General features: G+C 34.9%; 1 protein-coding gene across 1 annotated transcript in view; it reads right to left on the bottom strand.

Annotated features, from left to right (window-relative positions):
• The window catches only part of EIF1AX (Eukaryotic translation initiation factor 1A, X-chromosomal), a gene marked incomplete at its 5' end in the record, with an annotated part of 36,535 nt that extends 15,429 nt beyond the window's left edge, over positions 1 to 21,106 (bottom strand). The window contains 7 exons of the mRNA XM_051219447.1: positions 4,296 to 4,420; positions 4,459 to 4,648; positions 11,005 to 11,245; positions 12,963 to 13,077; positions 15,776 to 15,879; positions 20,922 to 21,005; positions 21,091 to 21,106. Of these exons, the coding sequence (XP_051065449.1) occupies positions 4,296 to 4,420; positions 4,459 to 4,648; positions 11,005 to 11,245; positions 12,963 to 13,077; positions 15,776 to 15,879; positions 20,922 to 21,005; positions 21,091 to 21,106 (875 nt within the window). The remainder of the gene's footprint in view (positions 1 to 4,295; positions 4,421 to 4,458; positions 4,649 to 11,004; positions 11,246 to 12,962; positions 13,078 to 15,775; positions 15,880 to 20,921; positions 21,006 to 21,090) is intronic.
• Positions 21,107 to 26,297: the final 5,191 nt, after the last annotated feature.

Genomic DNA, 26,297 nt, shown 5'->3' with positions numbered 1-26,297 from the left:
ATTAACTTTGTCGTGTTCAGCATTTTCTATCATTTCTTCGTCCTTTCAATAGGCAGCTGCCACATATGTAAGGGTGAATTTGATTAGAAATATTATTTAGGAGCATAAAGTTTACCACATGTGTGCTCCTATCCGCCACGACAGAGAAAGCTACATCTAAAATATTCGTAGCTGGAAGGTGCGAATAGTTCTACCAATCAAAATGAATTATTTGATGAAAATTAGACCACATTTTTTAGCTACTAACCACCGACCGGATAAAAAATGGCATGAGTTGCTAGATACATCAAAAATATTGTGGATACTCTCAGATAATATCGCGCCATGAATGTTTAAAAAGGGGTTAAATAACACTCGCGCATCTAAAAAACTCCTGAAAAGTAATTCGAAATTAAGGTCTAAAATACAAGATCAGAAGTGTTAAGACCGTAGAAGTTGATTTCAAACTACTTACAACAGCAATTATAGTTAACCCTAATGAAAATATTCCCGGATATTTTGAATTATATTGCCTAGTGTGTGAGTACGACTCTGTTGGCTATTTATAATGTAAAAAGGTTTACAAGTACGCAATTGATTAGCCGATCAAGATATGACATTTCCATCTTCAAAAGTGTTATTCGCTATTTTTTAGACAAAACCAAAACTGTTAAATTAAATTGTATAATTATTAATAACTGAACAAAATAAATATAACAATATTTCTTTTTGGAATAAAATAAATTCATCATATTATGTGAAGGTTTGTTATCAACTACAAATGGCCTAAAGTTATAAAGGATAATATGATCATGAACAAAGTTTTGAAACATCGTCATTAATGTGGGTTCGAGCTATACCATTGTTGGTATCCACTATTAAACTTGATAGGTCTTTACTGGGACGTGTGTATCCCGTTCAGATTGCATCAATAGGATAGTTTTATCACAATATATTTAGAACGGACCGGTTTTAGCTAGCACTGGAATCCAGAAAGAGCAGTTCATCCCACTTAGGACTCTATAGCTAGATATATTTACATTTCGGTCTTTGATATGAACAAAAAGATGACTGAAACGCTTATCGATATGCTAATCATCATAGCTCGTAGAACAAATTGCTAGCATTCTGAATTCAGCCAGTAGCTTAGTGGATAATGCGTTAAACTTAAATTTATCAAGTAGTCTAGTTGTGTGTAATATATTAGCATTCAGAGTGAAATGTGCTGAATTTGAGTGGTAGCGTGAAAATAAACACTAGAATGCAGCTACACGCAGCAAATGAGTCTCAAATAGGACAAGAAGCACTTACTAAATCCCAAGGCTAGTTGTATTTTTCTGTTCTAAACATTTCATTTATCTTAATTAATGAGGCTGAGATTATTGTTGCAAAACAAGACAGAAAATCATAATAATGAGAAAATCCCATAACAAATGCTATTCAATACAGTAGTTAAGGTTGATCACTATTTAGTTTATGTTAAAAATGAAGTCATATAAAGTGGAGAATGAAGTCATCAATGCTGGGTGATAGTCAAAATGAAGAAAACAAATAAGTAATGATACCTTATGGGATAAGAAATGGGATGAAAATAATGAAATGAATGAATATCAGTGGATAGATAACAAGAGATTTAAAGTAGGAAAATGTATACATTTTATTCTGTAAGTTTTATTGTTTATGTTTTCTCCAAATATGTCATAAGGCTGAGTTATGTGAAACTAGTTGATGAGAATACATATCAACATTATATTACTCAACTGTTTTCAGTAAACAAACAGCTGTTATTTTTTTGATAAGAACACAAAATAATAAACAAGATTCTTGCATACGAAATCTGCTGATGTCAAAACAATTAGGGTTCATGAAGATTATACGTTTATACATCACTTTTGATGATCTGGCCGTAAGTATTGTGTAAGATATACTACAGCAGTGCAAATGCACTTATTTGTTACCATACTCCAGATTTTCAAAAACCGAATTCCTTGGCGAAAACCCCTTCATTCTGTTTTTTAATAATACTGACAATGCTTAGTATCTCTCGATATTGCAGATACCGAATTGTATTATACAAAAGCCAGGTCTGGTATTTTATTAAGAATTTCTGATGAGCTAAACATGAATTTAAGCCCTCAGTCGAACCCATATAGCTTCACTATCTAAAACGTTGACATGCAGCTTTCTAAGGATCAATAGTACGAATAAGTAGGACAAGGTTGATAACAAATGATGGTATACTGTACTTCTCTTCTGGCAAAAATGCCAAATATTCCAGGAAAACTCTTTGTTTAATAAAACCATTTGTAAAAGCTAAGTGATTAAATAATATTGGGTTTAAACCTGTTGAGATAACTGTTTTGTAGATCTTCATCTCCTCTGTTATACATGAAATTACTTTCTGTATAGTACACTACACAGAGAAAGAAAGGTAAATGCAACATTTGCCAGTATATTTCAGTTTATTGGGTATAATAAATTGTTTTAAAGCTTGGGCCGATATACTACTCTCATTTGTCACCTTTTCACTCCTAAGCATAAATATTTTTAAAATTCGCCTTATGAAGAGATCATTCAACATTTTTGATCATTAATATGAAAGATATTTGATAAAATGCAATTTTCGAAACTAGTATTTGAACTTTAGAAAGTATAGGTGAACGACACTACCACAACATTGTTCCCCATATTTCTTACCACATTTTCTAAAATGTAAGGATATTTCGGTTCTTTTATTCCCATATTAGTAATTAGGTAACAGAACAGTTATATATATATATATATATATATATATATATATATAGAGAGAGAGAGAGAGAGAGAGAGAATCCACAGAATTTTCTACCAACCCGGCTAATGGAATTAGCAAACAACGTGTCTGCCATACCAATAATACGGAGTTATTTTCCTTATCATCCAAGTTGTTTCGACGACATCTGTGTTCAGAATAAACATAACTTTTAAAAACACAGCTAATTAGACATCAGGTACTGTTAACATAAACCACTTGATTTCAGTGCAATTAAAGCAAAAAATAGTGTTTGGATAGTTTTCTAGACGTGATTAAAAAATTGCTGATGTGTGGAAGGGTGTTTTTATAACTGAACTTATTATTGGGAGTAGCAGTTCAAAAAAAGGTAACGAGGAAAAATTATGAGTAGGTTTGGGTTTGATCATACAAAATTTTGGATTCTCGATTAAACAACTGGTTTGACATGTTTAAAAACCACGAACTTATGAAGTTGCTAGAAATTACACGATATTTTTGTAAATGATTTGTTACCTATTTACTCTTTTGCATATCTGTTCCCAACTCGGACTCTACGCGATTGAGAATGAACTGTCGTTGTGTCTATTTTTAACAGTAAAATATTGCCACTATCCATTTGCTAACCTTATGATTCGACTGATATTTTTGACCGGAACTTGAGAAACTGAAAAGAAGCGATTGATAACATTGAATTGAAGTAGAAAATTCTAACAGATCAGGGAAATAATTCGGTAAATGTTTTTGTTTGGATAATCTCACCAAAACAACAATGCTGCATGAAACTACATGATTATAATACAACTACAAATAGTCGAAGAAGAGATTTAAAGTCATTTCTAGTAGGCAACACTGATTGTCGAAATAATTTTTAGTAACAATACGCTAGCGGTTCAAATTTCTTTTATGAGATAGCAGATGTTTTACAAAATCCAAAACCGAGGGGTGAAATGAAGAAAGATAACTAAATACAGTTTCACCTGGCTGTCTTTTTCGAAGAGGCCCTTTTCTAAATGATTTTGATGATATATTTAAATTAAACAAATACGAAGGATGACTGGATAAAAATAATTTAAAAACCTTACCGGTAAATCAAAGATATCTGTATAGAAAGAAAAACATTAAGACACTCGGGTTCTAGTTGAAGGTGACATAACGAAATATTGAGGATTTTTGCTAAAATTAACCAATCTCAGAAAACTTTTACACAATAGAAATGTAGTAACACCGTTCAAATAAACCAGCTAGGTTTTCAGTCAGGTCTATTGCACAGTTTTAGAAAAGTCTGAGACTTCTTCCTTTTGCATGATATATGCCAAAATAAACATATATTTAAATTTAATGGTTCTTGAACCTCTTTTAAATTAAGTGGACAAAATGAAATATTCTAAATATAAATTGTTATCTAAACGGCTTTACTCATTATTTAAAAAATTGAATTTATTCAAGACAAAAAACGAAAGACACAAAACCAAACTTATCCAGGTAATAATAAAGGAGACAGAGTTTTTACCCAAACAGAAATAGTATTTCGTAGTGTTTTACATACATTATCACAGCGATATTCTCCCGACTACACCTGGATTCGTGAATGAACTTCGCACCAGCCTTGAGGTTGCTTATGCGTAACTCTTCACCTGGTTTCTGAAGCTCAAGGTGTTTCCAATGAGGGTTCTTTACAAAAGTTATAAATTAAAGAAAAATTAACATACAGGTTTTGCAGGCTTTTGAGTTGACGATAACATGCAAGTTATCTTAGCTTTCTTTAGATTAGAATCAGTTGTTGCTTCACCATGGTCAACTATGTATAAGTAATTTAAAACTTTTCCAAAAGCTGCCCCCATGATCAATACGCTTATTTGAAAACGTTCTGAAACACCTTGATCAACAAAGTACTCTTTACTTATTTAAAACAGTGGTTTACATTGAAAGTTGTCTTAATACTATTTTTTGCTAAATGATGGTTTCTAACTCAGTACAAAACAAGTAATTTTTCGGAGGTCTGTCATTAATTTATGCGTTTATCACAGTATATCACTAGTTATTATATTTATGGCGTATCATTTTTAGTATGTAGGTAAGATATGGTAACAGTTTTTGGAGACTGAATGTAAGTTAAAAGTCGGTAAAGAACAAGGAACATGAACTTTAGATAAGTACAATAATGTTTTGTCTCATTTGCTTATTCAATTTCACCGATGGGATATTTTATGTAGGTATACATGCAACTGTGTGTTGTTTTTAAGCTTACCTACTAGCTGAGATGTAAATACGTAGGATTTGTGGTCCGGGTTTGTACTTATTCATTTATTTACGCTACAAGAATAATGGACTTCATCTAATGTTGTAAACTTGGTACGATATGAGTGCCTAACACGGATGATCTTATATCAATAATATCCTTAGTTATACTGACCCACGCTTTCCTAAGAGTCGGTAGCACTACATGTGAAAACCTTTGGAGAGCACATTCAAGCTAATAAGAAAATGATATACTTGACGCAATCGGGGCAGATTTGCTTTAGCCACGATTGATTCAGAAAGTTTGAAAGTTCCATAGTCAACAGGGTAGAGACTACATCTCAAACGTAGCCGCCATAAGGATAAGAAATCGAAAGTATAGAAAAAAGATAATAACCTCGGAATGCAATGGATACACGCTACGAACTCAAACAGTGAACTCACGCAATAATGACGAATTTCATAGATAATCCAGATTACCAATACGTTCTGTGAAATCAGAGGTTCATATGGAACCAAACATTTATCACATATAGTTTTCATTCCCCTCCTTTTACCTGATAACGTTGTATAAATTGCAGGTTAATTCTTCAGATTTGACTGCCTTTCTTGGAATAGATTATTCAGTATTTTTGACATTAGGATGACTCATGAGGCAAGTGAGTAAATGCATGATAACAGGACATAGCATGAGAAAATCGTACCGCACACACACGTGGAGTTTGGTAGCCCAATCGTGGCAGTTCTTCGGATATTCTTATTTCATTCTCTTATCTTCCATTCTCTTACAAGCTCTTTTCCTCACATAAAGGACACGTTCAACATTTTAGGTGCATTAATTTGTGGAAAGTAGGTAAATGATGCGAATCGAAATAAAAGTTACAGTATATAACATTTTTGGAGTATCTTTGTGGTTGTCATTGATTTCGCCGGTATAACGTCCAGATAGTGAAGGATTTAGCAGTTCTACACTAGGCTGTGCTAAACGAACTGGCATGTTCTAGTGTAATAGATTGATCGAAATTACATTTCCGTGGAAGCAAGCTAGTGCAACAACTTAGGTTGATTGGTTATTAGTCGACTGAAAACATTATAGCTCAAGTACCCATTTACTTTCCTATTTTGTGCAGGCATTATATTTCCTATGATTTCACATTGAATGTCAAAACTTTGTGTCTGGAAAAGGCGAACCTCACTTCCCGACTTAATCGACGGCTAGTCTGGTTACACGAAAGGCATCTGCCGACACGAAAAGTTATCTGGAAGCGTATATCAATATACACAAATGAATGTTGTAGATGTGATCTATGCACTATCATGAAAGACCGTATTTTGCCCTCATCATTGCGTAAAGCAACTCGGAGCATCGACTCACAACTGAGGTACTTCAATCTAAATTGCCACAACATCCTTACACATTCTCGGGATTTTTCAGTAAGTTTGAGAGTTTCCGATGGTCCCTTAACTCTGGACGTGTAATTAAAAATGAGATTTGTGCTACACGTACTAGTTAAAAATCGTTAAGGCCACTATAGTGTCTAACACTATTATCAAGCCCACAGGGGTTATCCTAACTTCCAGATAGACCAATTTATTTATTTTTCTTGAGTCGCAATTTGACCATGTCGTTTTTTGGCTTACTAAACTTGACTGTTGTAATATGAACGTGTTTGCATGTAATGCTTACCCTACTATTCATATGTCTGTACCATATTTTTTGTCTGGCTACAAATACTGAGTCACGCTTCATCAAAACGGGTTGGCTCATTCGCTTTCTTCATTTCGCTTCGCTGCTTTTCATTCTGAATGTCTGTCCGGACCAAGGACTTTGACAAATATACGTCTTCAACATTTATTCTTGCACCTGATTTATTTTATTCTGTTATTCTCTAACGCCAACTCGATAATTATGTGCGAGAGTAGCTAGGATGTATATTTTGAAGGCATCAACATACGTTCACATTATAATCAGAATGAAATGCAATAAAACTATGTTAAAATGCTCTCTAGCTGAGGAAATTTTGATCGATCACTCTCTGTTCAAAAATGACGTTTAAGTCTACAGAAATCATATTAGATCTATGTGGTGTGATATTACTGGAAAGTAATAAGTAACGTAGAGGTTTTACCTAGCTATAACGGAACTGGTCCAGCAAAAAAAAAATCTCAAAAGTTATCCATCCGTTACAAATTCATAAATGCTAGAAAGCCACGGCACGATACAATCCAGTAGACTACTTCGTTCTGTTCAACTGCAGAATGTTCAGTTGAACCCTTCAAACTAAAGACAGATAATTTCAAAGGGGGTTGACTCATGTTTTCAGAAGGCTGATTGCTGGACGTTGAATGGTTCAATAAACTTTCTGAAGTTAATGGATGACTAACGCATGTTTATCAGTCAATGATGAGGATACATACACGCAGCAGTTTTTTCACAAATCTATAATCCATTTTACCAAATCTACAATGTTATTCTGGTAGGCTCTCATCTCTTCTCCAGATATATCATGAAAATAGAAAAACCTGGCCACAGGCTATGGTGGATCGGGATAAGGTGGTGTAATTTTGACACAAGATTATCTATGTCAAGCAGTTACATCATTACTTGTAAACCTTAATAGGGTAGTGCCAAAACAGACCTTTTGAATCCCAGGACTTTGCGTCGGATGATCAGCACACCTCACATTTGTGAACGTCGGAGGGATTATACGATAGCTTATGTAGTAGCACAGATCTAATGGTTAGAATCCAAATTTAATTGTTGTCAAAATGAAGGCACATTTTCATTAAGCGACCAAATCTATGCCGACTTTCAATCCATACAAAATCTACGAAACTGAAATATGTCATAGACCGACGTTAACAGGACTGAAAATGTTCTAATTTTTGAAAGTTGGTCAATGACTGAGCATCGTTCGGTTACAGCTGCCAGTCAAAGATTCTTTCGCCCTAGATTTTTTTCAACTATAACCCATCTGGAAAGGAAACACCTCAGTGACTTGACACACTACACCGAATCTTCGACTACCTGCTAGCAACGCACAATTGGGATAAAAGGCAGCTGGCTAAAGCTTGCATTGCCAAGATAACGGACACAACTACATCGAGGAAGCCTTTGAGAAACCTCTGGGAGGCATCTCGACATGCTAGGTTCGCCATTTATGTTTATCTTCATAATTCTGACACTGCCAAGCCATTTATTAAGCATTGATTAGAATCAATTGACCAACACACATTTTTATTGGCAGCAGCTACTGTTGTACACACCTTTATAATACATTTCGAATACCTGAATACAGCGCTGCCGTAGATACTGGCCGCCCAAATCGTGAGAACGAAATTACGAGAATAACCGGCCATTCCGTCACCATTTCATAACGCGACAAAATTTTGCACCTTCTAAAACAATACATTCATTCCTGTATGTCATAACCGTATTCATATTCCCTAACTATGTTACAGCTTTAAAATAACAAGACGGAACTTTCTAACTGACCAACAGATTTATTACTTTGAAAAGATCACGACTAAAAGAAAATGAACATTTTGAGAAAAATAAGCAGAGAGAAGGGGAGGACATCAAGAGGAACCATTAATTCAGGGTCTAATAAATTAAGTCTGAAATAATGGGACCTTATTAATGAATATAACTTCATAGTGTTGAGGATGTTAATTACACAAAGACACTGTGTTAAAAAAAATAAGAACGATACTATTGTACTTGATGTAACATGGTCACCATTGATTGAGAAATTTTTTATGTTTATTTTATATCAATGCCATACAATAAGTGATTTACAGTATCTGCATAAGAGGAAGGGTTTGGACAATTAGTCAGTCGAAAACGAAAGTAATCTACAAAAGATAATTTCAAAAAGACATTTTATCGAATTGGGACACAATATTCATTGGCAGTGTTGTTATGTGAAAGCATACAATTATATCCAGGTATAAAAAAGTCATGACGGGGCAAAATGTTTTAGGAGGATAATTTTAAAAAACTCTTCCGCAAAATATAATATACACATAAGTAAATTGCTATTACTTCAAACATAAAACAGACTATTTGATCAAAATGATACGCGGACAAATAAAGATCAGTCAGACAGTTATTTGCAATCAGTATAGATTCACATAATTCGTTTCTTTCACATAAACAAAGCAAGAACAATCACATTTGCAGAGTACAGTGAATTCACTGAATTTTGTTGTTTACTATTCAGCTGCATCCAATTATCAACATAATGTTGGACAATGAATTGTCAATCAATAGCAAATAAGTTGTGTGTAATATGAGCCTAGTACAGCACAGATATACATCAACACAAGTTGCCATACAACATAATCAAACAAGAGGGCTTCAAAACTGAAGAAGTACTTGATCAATAGAATAAGAGAAATAACTACCAAGCTGAATCAATCAAAGCAAATATGAAAAAATTAAAACATTTTTCCCACCGAGATATATACAACTATATAGCTTTGATAAGTGTTGATTTACTTTAGGTATTTGAGATATATTCAATGGTAACAGTTATGTGAGTGGACTTAACGTGTGGTGGGGAACATTTGTACGAGCTTAACTAAAATCAATATTTGATGATCATTTGTTTCAAGTTCCAAGTACATTCATTCCTCTATTACGATATGAATAATGTCAAAAGTGAATGGGATTAATAATTGTTTTACTACTAATAGTAAGATGTAAAATAGTAAATGCTAGAACAGAATGGACATATACAAATTACTAACAGTGAAATACTATCGATAGAACATATTTTTTAAAGAAGCACGATGGGATAGTATTAACGTCAAAATATGTAGATGGGCGGTCATTTTTTAACTAAGCACTTCATTATATGAATGAGACAATCATGTTGCCTTTCTTGTATAATTATTAAAAATGTCGATTTGATTCAGGAAAAATGCAACGCATGATTATTTTAACCAATGATTAAAAACTGTTTGATATGGCTCAAAATCGTTTGCGACGGCAGAAGTGTACTCACTTTTCATCTCCTCTTAGATCTTAGACTTCTAAATTTCTCATAATTTTTTAAATTATTTCCTTGATTTATATTTTCCTCTCAAATTGTACCTTCCATGATTAATCTTTTTTATTACTACTAATATATTGTTACTATCTGCACTACTCTTGGATTCATTATCATGATTTTATCTCGATGTACACAGATGCCAGATTCTACGTTGCGTATGGCTGACTGACTGAATAGATTAAGTGGGACAACTATTTGATTAGTAGACTGATTCAAATATACAAAGATGATATTAATAACATTTGATAAATACATTTTATCAGTAATCAGGACAAAGCGAATCTTAAAAGTTGATTAAAATATATTTAAGTCAACGATAAATCAAGATAAATTATTGAGAAAATTAAGATCATTTGGATCAAGTTGATAAAAAGATTTACAACTAATTAATCCATTAGTACTGACTGTCAGGTTTGTCTAGTTCAGTATTGAATTCTATAGAACAAACAAGCTGCAATATGACTACTAATTTAAGTGACTCCACATCGCACCCCAACTCCCCTGTAGTCCTTCTAGAATTACTGCTGGTCCCAAGCCCGGACAAAGGAGGGTTAGGCATGGGGTTGGCAACTCCATCCCTTAGACAACAACATTGTTAAAAAAACGCTAACTAGAAAACACATCGCAACTCAAATAGCTCAATGGTGAAGTTTCATACTGTGAATCCCACACTTATTACCAGTTGGTCCATTAAGATTGCAGGTACACCTTGTTGATGAATGTCAACTAGCATGAAACCTAGGTTAAGTAGGATTTCTTGTTGACTACTTCCAACTTTGACATTCAAGATTTTCACAGTTTCAAAGGAAATATCATTCTCCAACATTTCACCGGACTATTCAGTTAATTATTAATTTTCACTAGAATACACAACAAAAATTATCCAACTTACAACCAGCAACATGCGGTCGAATAATCTTAACGAGAAAACCACAATTAAAAAGAAGCACCAACACCAACTATCTTCGACGATTATTTCGCTGATCTTTAGCGATGCCAGTATCAGCTCGATAACGTTGATTGATTTCTGCGATCTCATCAGAATCATCACTATTATCATCATCATCATCATCATCTGAGCCTTCCTCATCTTCAGAGTCTGACCCTTTTTCATCATCTTCATCATCCTCGAAGATGGCAGCATTGGCATCGAATTCAATATCATCATTCTCTTCTAATTTTATAGTGTCAGGAATCTCTCCTATCATTGAAAAAATACGGCAGATATTACTAAAATGGTCAACATATGGAATACACTGGAGTTACATGGATTTTAATAAATTCACTTACAAAAACAAACTTAGAGAATAGTAAAACTAAAGGATAGGATAATTATATGTACTCAGCTTTTGAGTCACCCAGATCCAGGTCGAAACTGCTGAAAATATTATTATTATACCCAAACGTGAGTAATGGGTTGAACGCGGTTCTAACCGGTAATTCAATAGTTGAAAATTATGAGCCAAACTATTGAGTTATAGTTCCATAAATGAGCTAATAACCTAAAAGCCATTGGTTCAAATTTGAAAGACATTTGGGAAATTTCCTATGATTACAAGGTAAACAAGACTATCAGCTAACAGAGCTACTTTCAAAAAGTATAATTACATTTTATGAAGATGGTCATAAGAGATTTAAGCAGAATATCAGTTAAAATGCTTTCAGGCATAATTATTTACCGACTGAACAAAAAATAGTAATTTAGTGATCAATCACATAGTGGTGTATATTGCACTCGGAAATTCAGTCTAACTTATACTGAAAGCTGTTACGAGAATTTAAAACCTATAGTCTAAACTTATGTTTGGTTAATATGTGTGACACCGTCCAAAGTAAAATCACACAGTTGCTCAATGGCTATTCGCGCTTTGCGGTTATAAATATTCATAACGAACACGAGTCAACTGATTAGGAACCTCATCAATTAGACACCTTCAATTTAATACCTAAGAATAGATTTAAAAACACAGCTTACAAGATGATATCATGAACTAACAAAGTGAAGAATAATTAAAAAATATAATCTAGAAGACTTGTAAGTAGTTTAAACACTAATTTTTCAAATAGGTTTAAAATTTATGAAATAAAGTGATACTCTTTCGATAAAAATATCGACGAACTAATCACAATTATTGTAAATTATATCAGTCTTGTTAATAAATATTTACGACTTATCATACTCATCAATAGATATTTATACATGCTAATGAAAGTTTAATAACATCAAATCGCTAAATTTACCTTATAATTTAAGTAAGGTTAGTGAATAGCAGTGAATCTATAATCCGCATTTCGTCCTATTTTGGACTCGTCAGTTGGATATACTTGCATACCGATAGAAAAGTTCATATTGAGACTTCAAAACAGATACCTTTTGCTTTAAACGCCAAGTTATCCAATGAGTCACTACTGAGTCTAGACAGCCACTAGATTATGCAGCGGGTATTATTTTTATTCGTAAAAGTTCGTATTTTCCTGTTGTTGATAGAATGAGAAGTGCGTCATAGATTTCACTGCTAAATATTGTCCGATTTTACCTAAAACCTTGTGATGAAATAGGAGTATCAAAGCGATCCACCTAGGGTACACATAAGTTAATAGCGACTGATCGTTTGGTAGGTTAGGCGTTCGCGCGCGAGAACGAAGGCATTGAGCTCGGCCTCTGGACCCAAGGTCGTGGATTTACACTACTACTGAGAAGTCCCGCACTAAAACGAAACAGAAACCCAGTGCTTCCAGGTTTTCAATTGTAGTCTAACCAAGATCGACTCGTGATTAAATTATGAAAGTTCTACAATCTCCACAAATCTTCCTATGCTGATAATATCAATCTTAAGACACTGATAGACTGATTGTTTCCGAATAAGTTGCTAAATAACTATAAAAAAAAGAAACAAAAGCAAAAAAAATAGACCTGCCTAATGATTTAAGAGTTCTAGCTTCATCGTTCAAATACTTCATAATCACATCAGCTTTATTGTCTTGATAATCTCGCAAACCAATTAAAATGATATCACCATTACTGATCCAAACCTATAATAAAGACAGTATTGGATGAGAATTTATGCATAGATATGAGGAAAAAATGCAAACATATGACGACATTCATGATATGTCCTATACATGAACGCTTAAACAGTGACTTTCTAGATCCCAGAAATGTTCTGCTCTTGGGGTCCAAACAAAAGCAAGTGGGAAATACAAAAGAGGCTATAATCCAAAAGTTAGTTTATGTACACAAAAAGGTTATTTATGGGACTGTATGTGACGTTGAAATTTTAGAAGCTTTTGAAAACATAATAAAATTGATGGAAAACTTAATAATTGTACAATCAAGACAATAGAAAGGCGATTCAATTTTCTAGAATTATCTTGAGAGTTTCTAATGTGCGTTGATTAATTGAAGTATTTTAAGTATGGTGAAAATACTGGATATGAATCTTTTAGCACGGAAAACAGTAAAGGTATACTAGTCGTCGTTTAAATTGGTCAACAAGCCGACTAAATATAAAACTCCTGACGATGAAACCAGAACATCACGAATGAGAAAATGAAAATATTAGTACAGAAATTTCGATCAGTTGAGCAACTAGCTAGTATGGATATTACTGTTTAATCTGAGTTTATAATGGAGTTACACTAACTTGAGACCTACAACCACGATCGATAAAAATACAGAATAGAAAGACTACAAAAGACCTTCAACAACAGCTTACATTCTTTGTCTCAAGTGAAATCCTTTACTGGATTTGCGACAACACTTCGCAACAAGTTGTTTAATTCATGTCAGGAAGAGGCAGATATGAAACTCAGTGATTTATTGATATTGTTAGTTAATGTAGTTAAATTTATTGACACTTACACAAATTGCATACGTGGATGAAGCTACTGATTAACGTCAAGTACTGTCTAGTACAGTGCATCAAAATTTGCCTATTGATCAGATAAGTCCCGTATAATTCAAAAAACCCCAACTAAGCTGATTCTCGGAATTGTATAGCTCTCATATGATGATCGACTGGTTAAGCTAAACCTATTTCCAATGTTATACAGAAGAACCAGAGGTGACTTGGTCACAGTTCTTAAATTAGTGATAAAAATGCATCAGATATACCCTTTTTTCCTTGTTTTCCAAAACAGATAATATACGAGGACACTCTAAAAACAAATTACTTATTTTCAGGTTACTTGTCAGCTGACTATCGGCTTTTCCATAGAATCATCAATGAATGGAGTTCATTACCTCAGCACGTGACTGAGGCTTCATCTGTCAACGCTTTCAAAAGAAAACTGAAACTATTGAGAGACCACCATTGCCAGGACTAACACGCGCCATCCAGCCACTTATCCTTTTCAAACTGAGACTGAATCAGTATTGGATTTGTGACTGATGTATGACAAACATTTCATCTGCAATCTTGCCTTCATCTTCATACTAAACATCAATTCTTGCTCAGTTATACACAGGAGCAAGTTGTGCTTGCAGTATACCACAAGTAATCATACTGGTATTTTACCAAGCTACAACAATCCATTACTAAAGACAGTAGTTAGAAGCTTAATTTCTAATGAGATGATGTACTATGTAATAATTATGACGGTTATTAAGTTGGCACAAATTTTCGTATGGTAATTGTAAATAAAAAAGATTATCTGACGTATAATTTTGATAATTCGATTATCAAGTTACTTGTTAATATACGATAGTTACTTATGGATAATAAATTTCGAGATAATAAGATAATCCTCCTTGTATAAAGAATATACGAATCACAATTTCATTATCTGTATTATTCTAAAACTGGTGATACCGACAATGATCAATTTAAAATTTCCAATAGACTCTGAAAATTAAAGCAGTAGGCATTATGGTGTTATATGCTTCAAACCTGCGTGCTAAACAATTTATTCGGGGTATATCAAATATTATGTTGATCAATTACTTCAACAAAGTACAGATTAATGAAGCTGTGGGTTACTATTAAATAAGTGTTTAATATGCACTTCTCATCGTGCCTGAAACTCGGTTGTAAAACGTGGATGGAAGAGTTGACTTTTATACCCGTTTATTAACTGGATATGTTTAAAATGATTATACAATCGTTATAAAGTTGTATTTTAGTTGAGAGTGGCGAATAAATGCAAATTTAACGATTTTGCTATTAACTTTATATGCACGAAACGCTTGTTGAGACAAAAAAACATTTCAACAATCCAATATTATCATTACTATTACTATTTTAACACATAAACATTGGTACAAAGGAGTACCAAACATATATGCATCATACAAAACACTGAATTTGTGTGTGGGCTATGATACTGTCCTGGTGCCCAAACCGAAGTAGATGGTTTTCTTAGGGAGACACTACTTGGGCCTTTGATCCAGAAGTCTAATCCACAAGGCGGTGGGGCAATTTTCGGAGATGTGGCCTCATTGCAGCCAGTGACGAACAACAGGTTCACATGCGTTTGTTACTTCTGGGTCCTGCAGCTCATGTGCACTAATGGCTTGGAGTTAGGATGGATCCTCTGTACCTACCAATACCACTAACTAAAAATTTTATTAATGTCACCAAGTTAATCAAAATTAGAGGGTTATTTGAATTCAAAAGGCGAACTGATACAATACTGTGACAACGCGATATAACACTAGCAAGGATTTTCATATATATTTAAACTACAACTAACTAAAATTTAAAACACTACAAATATATGTTTATATGCATACTTTTTTGCGCAACTTTCCACGAATATGGCACAGCCTTTTAACACCGTCGAAACAATAAGCTTCTAATCGACCATTGCCTAAAAGGCGTTCAACTTTTGCATATTCTATAAAACCAAATACACCATGAAACAAAACAATATATTTCCGTGAAAATATGATATAAATATAAGTAGATAACAATTAGTATGTAATAAAGTCTCATTGAAATAAACTTTAATTCATGAAGAACACAGAAAAAAACGAGTTTTGTTATGAATAATCCCACTTAGATAAATATAAAAGTCAACATTTTGAATTAAAAGTAAATTCATTTTCTGAAATTTCTTAGTTTTCGAAAAAAAAACAGTACAAGCACCAACCAATGAATATCTAGAATAGCAGCGTCACCTTATATTGATGACTTGGATTATGTACACATTTTGGAATATAACTACAAAAAAGCATCGAATTGAAAGTCAAACGATTCTGAAAATGGCAGTAGTGATTAGATGTTTATGTAAATATATTTGAAGCCATTTTAGAACTTAGGGTACAAAACAAGGATGTTTATTGAATGGAAAACTATCTTTTGCTGGTTTGTTCTAATACTACATATCTATACGCCAAAGGATAATGGGTTATGAATAAACACACGTTAAAAACTACCTTAAACATCAAAATTAAGTCAACAATTCATTAAGTCCCTCACATTACTGTTCACAATTATTAACTCGTATACTTGGCTTTGAGCTACATTCTTAGTGAGGACTAGCGATACTACATGGCTGCCCAAACCGAAGTAGGTGGATCGGGGTCTGGGCCTGGGACCTGTTGGTTGAAAACCAAGGGCATTAACCACTGAGTCACCGCTGACTAACCGTGCAGATGTTTGAGCATGAGGTTCAAAGTTACCCCTGTAACAAGAAGACTGATGTGCTAGTACTTAGGAACTCGAACCTAATTATTTAAAATAGGGGATGAATCTTATGACAGATTGGATTATTTTGATGCTTCTTAGTTGGTCACACACCATGGGAGTATTTTTTATAGTGGCCTGAAGATAAATAATAATAATAAATAATAGTGGGATTAGTGTTAATGGTTTTGTCGACAATACACAGTAACTGTAGTCCGGAGAGAAATCATCTAAGAACAGTCACACTACACCATTTTGTGAATCGCATATTGTTGTACTGGCTTTGTACTTTTTAAAACCTCAACAGATGGGTTGGAAATCTGTAAGTCATATCACCGTGTCAGGGTTGTAATTACTATTAGGTTGGATGGAAGATGAATGTCTAAACCAATGAACTAAAGCTTGACTGTGCATCCAAACAACTTCACAAGCATATTACGAGGTCATTTATGCTTTCGTAAAAAACAGACTCTGTAAGTCAAAAAGCAATTAGTATACTGAAGCAATAATTAGCGTAGTGTTGATAAACCTATATTGTTCAACAAATATGCAACTGGTATAATTTAAGTACATAGACTATAGTCGAATTTAAATGCTCGACCTGATAAATTAAAATCGAGTGCACAAATTAATGAGTCGAAGCCTTATGATGTATTGAGTAGAGTGGGAATGTGATGAGCTACTTTTTCTTTGTTTTTTAACCCGCTATTTTGTTTTTTAGCATAGTGAATACATGAAATGTGAATCACCTAAAATTATTTTGTATTTAGTTACAGCACTACGTATGCTGATAAAAAGTCCAGGCAAACTTAATATATTGTCTTTACCCAATAAAATGGTTTAAGGAGTTTCTAATAAAGGCGTGAAATGTGGTCCGAAACGAATGTACAGAAACTATGACTGAGACACTGTACATCAGATCGGTGATACGTGATTATTCAATAAAACATCAAAAATTAAAACAACGAGCACAATAGAAAAGTATTACTACTATACTGGACAGAAATGTTTGGTACAATAAGGCATCAAAAAATGTGTGATACAAAACAGGACGACGATGTAATGGCTAATTTTGGAGAAAAGTGGAATTAATCTGTTTATCTGAACACAAAAATTGGTACAAGGAAGCACCAAAATGTATATGCGCCACACAATGAAAATGGGATTGCAAAGAAGTAAAGGAAGGCGAGTGCAGTATTTTGAAAAGGGAAGAAATGAATAGAAAATTAATGTATGAGTAAAACAATAAAATAATAATGGGATAAGCAGTTCAGTTTTTTTTTGAAAAACTAGTAAGAATTCTCTCAGTTAAGGAAGGTTGCAGCAGGACCGCCACTGTCTTCTATACTGAATCATGTCTAATAACGTCTCCAGCTAGTGTCGCACCATCTCTAGGACCCTAACCAGGGATTCGTGAAGATTCAACAGAAGCCAGTCCTGTACAGCTTTCGTCCATGGCACAACACTATTATACACTGACCACCTCTCCGCTTTTTCCAATCACGATGTGGAATTCGCTGGGACAACATTCGTAGTACATGTCCAAACCACCGAAGTGTTTCAAGATAGTGACACCAACTGAATTATCGTCGCTGTGCCCAAACACACGATGACAAAAATATGAGTTACTAACATGGTATTGCGACTGGATGTCAGCAACCCTTTGGAGGCAACGGTAACTAAGCACAGAGATTCATCTAACATCCTCAACTCCAAGAGGCCACGTCTCACAAGCATAGAGCAAAACTGATGTCACCGACCTTATACAACCAGAATGAAATTAAGAAGGAGCCAAAGATTAACCATATTTGCACTAGCCGCTCGGGCTTTCATTATACGTAGATCGATTTCATCATTCACGTCACTATCAGCACTTAAGTAGATATCCTGGAACACGAATTTCTCGACTAATTCTATCTGCTCAATACCAAGAGTGAGTGCAGGTTCAGGGTCCTACCAGTCTTGTAAAGGCATTTTGCCCTTAGAAAGTACAAAGTAAATGCCATACTTATAGATAATGGAACAAAATATACTCACTGAGAAATAAAAATAGGAAAGACTGGGTCAGCGAAGAGTTCTGTTTTTAGAAGACTGATCCTCAAAGCTGTAAAATCGCAAAAGCTTACTTTTCAAAATAATAAACAATAATGTCTGCCAATGTTAAAAATAACTAATAATAATCGATTTGCTAAATATAATAACAGGAAAGTAAAATAAAAAACACGAAGATATTACTCTTATTAGGAAACTGATGTAGTCATGAGCATGAATATTTATCAAGCGCATAAAAATTACCAGTTGTAAGAGATTGTGAAGTGATAGGTTATATGGTTGAAGTTAAAATGAACTGTAGTCAGAAAGAACATGGAAATGGAGATAAGTCGGTTCGGGACAAAAGTTCAATAGAGGAAATAGATGGTGGCTTTGAAAAGGGATCAAAATCACTGTAGAAAAACAGATTGGATAAGTTTTTCCGTATATACAGTTCCGGATGTTTTAGATATATAGCAGATGCATTTAATGTTATGAACTACACTAACTTTTATCATGTAGATATATCTGAACGCTGTTTATTTCGATCGAATAACCTGTGTTAATAAGATTTTCGACCGTGGAGCTCCTTATTGATTTTGTCGCATCAAACGACCTATATGCCTAGCTCTAAAGGAGAAAATGGATCGATAAATTCATATAAAATTGATCCACTGCGAGAGCTTATCATTTGAGTTGTCCCAAAACACAGGTTAACAGGAGAACGTTAATCGTAAGGTTTTTGTAAGGAACATTCATTCGAGAGAATCAGGAATTGCTTTCCTTAAGATGTATTCAGCTTAGTCACCCTTAAAACTGATGTTTATATTAAGGATTTTCCTTGGTGTGGAGGTTATTTGTACTTTCAGATGTTTGACGACAAGTATCAGTGGGGACCTATTTTGACAAGTATTCTTCTTGGAAGGTTCAAGTTGTAACGAGAATGAGTGACCCCATAGCTCTACCATTGGTTTGGAACAATGGAGAGAGGTGATTGTACGTCAACAAAATCGGCAATGGTTCATATCTTTCCAATAGTTAACCTCACAGCATAGCCCTCCTGAACAATTTTATTGACACTAATCTTAAGAAACATAGCTTTTTGATCTTCAATACGTGTCAAAGTTTAAGCGTTCAGTAGGTATATCAATGCATTTAAGACTTGGATGAAAGAAGTGGATGTATTTCCTCTTTGTTTTAACTTAGGTTTTAAGTTTTAATATTATCTTGTATCCTTATGAGAAACAACCCTTTTCGAATCATATTCTTCATGCCTAACTCTATACCACTACTACTACTGATATTGCCACTTTGACTGACTTAATAGTCATTTTGATGATCTCATCTCGCTCTGTTAACATGGTATGACAGATTATTATCAAATTTTGCTGTCATTGTTTTTTTTAGAATTTATCGTTATCACTTATTTAGCATTATCATGCAGTTTGGAGTTTGGAGCAGTCAATATATTATACTTCCACTCCTTCTAAAGAGTGAAACCAGTCGGAGCCTTTTCACTTGTACTTAAAGTGGACCAGAGAACAGTAATAAATTATCATTAAGGCTTTTAGACTGAGGGAATATGCTTTGAGCTTTAGTTATTGGATCAAAGTAGCGAGTCTTATTAAATCAATTGGTAAGTTATAAAGTTGTAACATTTCGTCACAAACAGAAAAGCAACAACAGGAAAATTAAAGCGGTTGAAGTAAATGTATTTACTGTGTTAAAAGCGTAGTAAGAAAAATCAAGCAACAGGAAGTGCGAGGTAATAAAAAGACTTAATATTTGAAGGAAAATAAGCTGACTACCCATAAACTTTAGCAGATATTGAGTCACCTGAGAAAAAGATCTACAACCATATGGGCGTGGACTTTGTTCCACGATTCCATACCTCATGGCGAAGAGTCAATAACTTCATGGATTGATAGTCAATCAAGTAAAATAATGTGAAAATATCTATAGGGTGACTGGACTCCTGTAAGGGTAAAAACTACAATTACCAGATCCAATTAGCATGCTTTCATGAAAGTAATGATAGCACACGTGAACTTTCAAAGAGTAAATACAGTAAATGTTGACTCTAGTGACATAATATAAATTGGGTCAAACAACTCTAAAGTTTAGACAATTGTCACGAATAATCAAAGTGCCATCTACCAGCTAGTTAAAGGTAAAAAGTAGTATGGAATTATGCACACAACGTATGAATTGTATACGTACCTTGACCAGCCTCTTTGTATATCAAGTCGCGTTTCTGACTTTCATTCTCGTTCTTCCCTCGACGCCGATTCTTTCCTCCCTTTCCTGAATTTTAAAATTGGAGATATATTAATCCGAAAAAATCCAGAGTTTATATCCAAATTAATATAATGACTTCACCTCATCTTACCCTTATTTTTAGGCATAACCAACCAACGTGAAGGAGACTAATTTGAATGTGCCACAAGTCCTAAGTGAATTAGAGCTAGTTGCGCCTCAGACTGATCAAACTTCAAACGGTCGAACTTTATAGGCCTAAGATGGCAGATTTCTGGTTCCTTGAGACCTGCCTCCTGGTTGAAGGAGAGAGTATTGGTTAAAAATAGGAGTGATGATTCAGATTCCATCGTATCCATAATATGTTTACGTTTATATTTTTCATGTTCTACGTTTAATTGGTGCCCGTTTTAAGTGTAGTATAGTGCTGAGACGCACTATTGATTTATTAGTGTAGCGGTAAATAAATCCCCAAAATAAATAGCTCTGTAAGTTTTCAACATTGGATGCTGGCCATATGTTTTAGTGGACTCATCTGGCTGAAGACGCTTGGTCAGGCATCCGCACCAGATCACTTGTGAGAACGCCTTGCTCAACATCTACCGCAATCGCTAGCCAGATTAGATCAGAGAATTCCGATATATTGGTTATCGCCAAATACACTCTTCCGATCTCCTCGACTCTGTCTTTTGATTCCTCTTGGTGGGTACGAATTATATTAGGTGTTGCTGGTAAAAGCGTTGTCAAACACTGAATACCTATGCCATCTTCATTGGATTGGTGACTATAAACAACAAACAACATTACGATCATAATCTCATTTACCTTTCTATGCTAAACAAGTTGGAGTTCTAGTGAAATTTAGAGGGAGAAGTATGATTTACTCCCAAGTTCATGCACATTATTGGCTGCTTAGAGCTTGTTTCAAGAAAGCAATGTCTTTGGTGAGATGGGGGATATGACGATTAACTTTCTTCAAATAGAGTTACTGATAAGTACTGAGGCAGGTTCGTATACTTCAAGGGTCAGGTTACCTTAAGTTCGGGAGCGGATCCCCGTAATACTATTGACTTTCTTCGTAATACCAGTTCATTTGAACGTTACACCTAGCATACAACTTTTAATGATACCCAGGTCGTTTTCCTCGGCGGACCATTTGATCCTTAAATCGTTCAGGAGGTACGAGATTGATATGTTATTACTGTCAGCCGCTAGTATTCTGCATTTACCAATATTCGACCGAAATATCAAAGAGTAGAGATGTCTGTAAAACCATCCATTCCTCTCCAAACCTTAAGATCAACTGCTTATAAAGTATTTTGGGAATCGGGGTCACCTGGCAGGCTGCTCATAGACAATTAGAAGCAAAGTAGCACGAAGAAAAAACTTGCTGCAGACAACTTAGAGAACTTGTCTAGTCAAGAGCCTAGTCATACATATTGATTCTAGTCTCCAGTGGAAATTTAGATGAGTGACTTCGTGAAGCCTTAGAGAAATACACAACAGGGTCATAGTCCACTGAGTGATCAACCATCACAGACTGTCAAAAGTTTGAGTTACACGATATGTCTGGTGGCCATCCATATTAATGTTAAGAGAGGGCATAGTTGTTTAGGAGAGATTCATTTATAGCTGTCCTTATGACCTAAACTAAGGAAAGCGTAAACGTCAGTCTGTAAATTGAAATTTGACATGACGATCCCTTTTATGTAAAAGTAAGATGACAATATTTTGAGGCTCGGTTGGCGAGCGCGTATCATGGATATTATGCTGCGGAAACAGGTTTCTATCACATAACTAGGGGATTGACTGGTTGATTATATTTCATCAAAGGAGTACCCTGGTTTACTTATTTAAATCCTGATGCCTTTAAGAAGGAAATGAAATCCTGTTTACCAGTATTTTGAGCTCACAGATACAATTTCTGGTGAATTTGTTACCCGGAGTAATTGCGGTTGGATAGGCCAGTTAGAATGGACCTCATATACAAGTAACATAACAGTCCATTTTATTAAGCTCCCAGCTGTGCAGCTAGTTGGTTGGGGTATTATTTGACTGTAATCTAGCGAACCTTCAACCGATCGTTTTTTATTTGGTAAAATACGTAGTCCTCTGAACATGGATTGATCAGACACTGAAGATTTTGATTTTCACAAACATTTAAGATTTTAAAAGTTCATTTAACCCATCTTATTGTTTGCAATTCAGATAAAATGGTTTTTGACACCACTAATCCTCACGATACATTCACTCTTGGTTAAAACATAGATTTTGATTTTTAGACTAACTTGAACCCTCGGAATTGATTTTTTTTTCATCCCTTTCTATTTCCAAAATTCTGTTCAATCCACTTGCTATACGTCACTTTCTTATCATGCCACAAAAGAAAATGAAGACCCCTGCTTCTAGGCGTCCAGCCAAACGTAGGAAAACGACACAACTTAACATCACTACTGACACGATTTCCGACAGTTTCAACGAGACGAGCCACTCCGTTCATCCTGAAGAAGACAAGCTTTTACCAGTTGTCTCCATTCGAAACATGTCGAAAACTCTGCCGGTAAACAGTGATGATAATCGCAACTGCAACCATATGGATGCTATAAAAACGTTGCAAGTAGACGTGAACATTCTCAATCCGCTTAAATATCTCATTAACCCCAAACCCACAGAGACTCCAGATCAAATGAATGACATAAATATTTTCCTAGATCGTGTTGCATCAGAGGTATTTGAAAGAATAAGACGATCTAGCAATGCAATTGTGTTTAATATACCGGATACACACGCCCTTAAAAATATCAAATCTAGTCTGCTTAGAGCCAGCAATATGACACACGTACCATGTGTATGCACAAGATTAAAAAGAAGTCATCCTGGTATGCACTCACCGATCTTGTTCAAATTCAACTCATCTGTAGACGCCAGTGAATTTTTAACTTCCTCCAACTCATTGAGACAAAAACAGATTTTCAAGGATATTAAGACTCTTCCGGATAAAACACCACGCCAGCAAAAAGCAGGAAGAGATAGCTACAGACCACCAGCGTCAAACTCTCAAACGCATCATAATCCTAATAGTCGTAAAGTTAAGTCCGATTCTAAGAGGACGTCTAGCTTTACAAGTATGCCGCCACCGAAAAACTCTTCTGAATCTCCTAAAGTTCAAAACCCAGAAGAAAGTAATCCCGATGTAGGTGGTGTCCATCCTCTTAAGAATGTTGACTTAGACTCAACCCGAAGTAGTTGTGCTCATGACGAATAAGATAACACAGTCCAAACCCCTGTTAGTGCAACACCCAGTTACAGTAACTGTGCAACGGATAATAGGAAAACTAATCATAACATTCATATAACTGACCACGCACTTAACGTTGATATATTCGAACCTCGCAAACCATCGCAAGTATGTTTAACAGCACACAATCCTCGCCAACTTATGAAGAAGCCAAAATCAACCACAAACCTTGGAAATAAACGTCCTAAACACGTTACCCATACGTCAGGTATAAATAGTTATCTGAATTGTAATTGGCCACTTGGTCGCACACATAGACCTGATAGCCTTCTTGGTCCGGCTCCCAATATGTACACTATGTCTTTACCAGATGTTATATCCAATAGCAATGAGGAGACATTTTTGGAATTCCGCTGGCTTTCCTGTCGGCAACGGTAAACATATTTCACATGATGACAAAGTGGTTGAATCTATTTCCCCTCGCAACACAACTCTTACCTCAGCTAATCCTACGAGTATTCATGGAACGACCAATTGCGATTTATACTCTAACCTGCTTCACTATGATAACTCTGAGTTTCTTATTCTTTCGTTCAATGCCCGCTCTCTGTCCAATAAAATTATTCATCTTAAAACTTTTTTATTCCTTGTAAATCCAACCATTGTACTTATTACGGAAACGTGGTGTAATTCATCTATATCCGATCATTCCTTGAATGTAGATAAGTACGTTTTCTTTAGAACCGATAGATGTTATGGAATAGGAGGCGGTACAATTATCTATGTCCGTTCAGACATTCAAGCATGAAAACTTGAGGATAAATCACTTGATGCTATAAACAACTCCTCTTGGATTACTGTAAACTGTGGATCCCAAAATCATTTACTGGTGGGATGCATAAATAGACCACCTCATGCGGATACTAAGTTTGACAGATTACTAACAAACATCTTTTCCATTGCTTCGCACCAACCGCATACTTTTAAAATCATCGGAGGTGAGTTTAATCTGCCAAAAATTATATGGGGCTTGACTCCGGTACCAGGTCGATATAACAAGCTAGTTGAAACTTTAGAAATTTGTGGATGGGTTCAACAGGTCTGAAAACCGACTAGGGGGAATAATACACTTGATTTAGTGTTCACAATCAACATAGACTCTATCTCAGTGCATACCAGTCATGAGTTTTTTATGAGTGACCATAGAGTTGTATTGAGTATTATTCACTCTTTAAACGCCATACAATTGAACTCTAAAGCTTCATTGATGTACCAAAGCAGACATTTTGATCAACAAACATGGAAACGGACTGGAACTCTCATTCAATGTTTACCATGGGAAACTTATTTTACCACAAATAATGTTGACATTGCGCTTTCCAATCTATACCACAACCTAATATATTGTCTTGACTGCACTGCTCCAGTTATTGGCCGTGTGGCTTATGATGCTAATAGGGGCCAAAATACTTTTAAAAGAAAGCTGAGGAAATTAAAATGCCGCTACTACGAGCAAAATGATGTGTATGCACTTCAGAGTATACTTAAATTAATCAACAGAATGCTTCATCTAAACGTAAGTATTTTATGAATATAGAAAATGAAGCTCTACGTAGTAAAAGCCCAGAATTATCAATACTTCGGCTTTTTAAATCCCGTGTAAAGTCAAATTCCCTTGGCACGACTAAATTCTTCATAGTTAACGGAAGCATTGTTAACGACCCGAATACTATATGCGAACAATTCAGCAAGCACTTCTCGCAGTGCTACAAAACTGGAACTGAAAACTCCATCATTACATTTCCAATGCTGACATCCAGACATCTGTCGAAAATTGATTTTACACCCTTCAACATCAAGCAGGCCATAGCTGCCCTGAAAAAGTCTTATGATGGTGGACCTGACGAGATACCTTCATCATTTGTGAAATATGGAAGTAGAAAATTTCCACTATTTTGTTTGAAACTTTTCAATCTATCCATGGAATATGGGACCTATCCATCTGTATGGAAAACATCCCTTATCACCCCTAGATTCAAAACAGGACCACGTAGTGATATTATTAACCATAGGCCAATTAATTTGACATCCGTGCTCTCAAG

This window comes from Schistosoma haematobium, chromosome 6 (genome assembly GCF_000699445.3).
Source record: "Schistosoma haematobium chromosome 6, whole genome shotgun sequence".
NCBI lineage: Eukaryota > Metazoa > Platyhelminthes > Trematoda > Strigeidida > Schistosomatidae > Schistosoma > Schistosoma haematobium.
The sequence above is the reverse complement of the archived record's forward strand: the minus strand, read 5'-3'. Positions and strand labels throughout refer to the sequence as shown.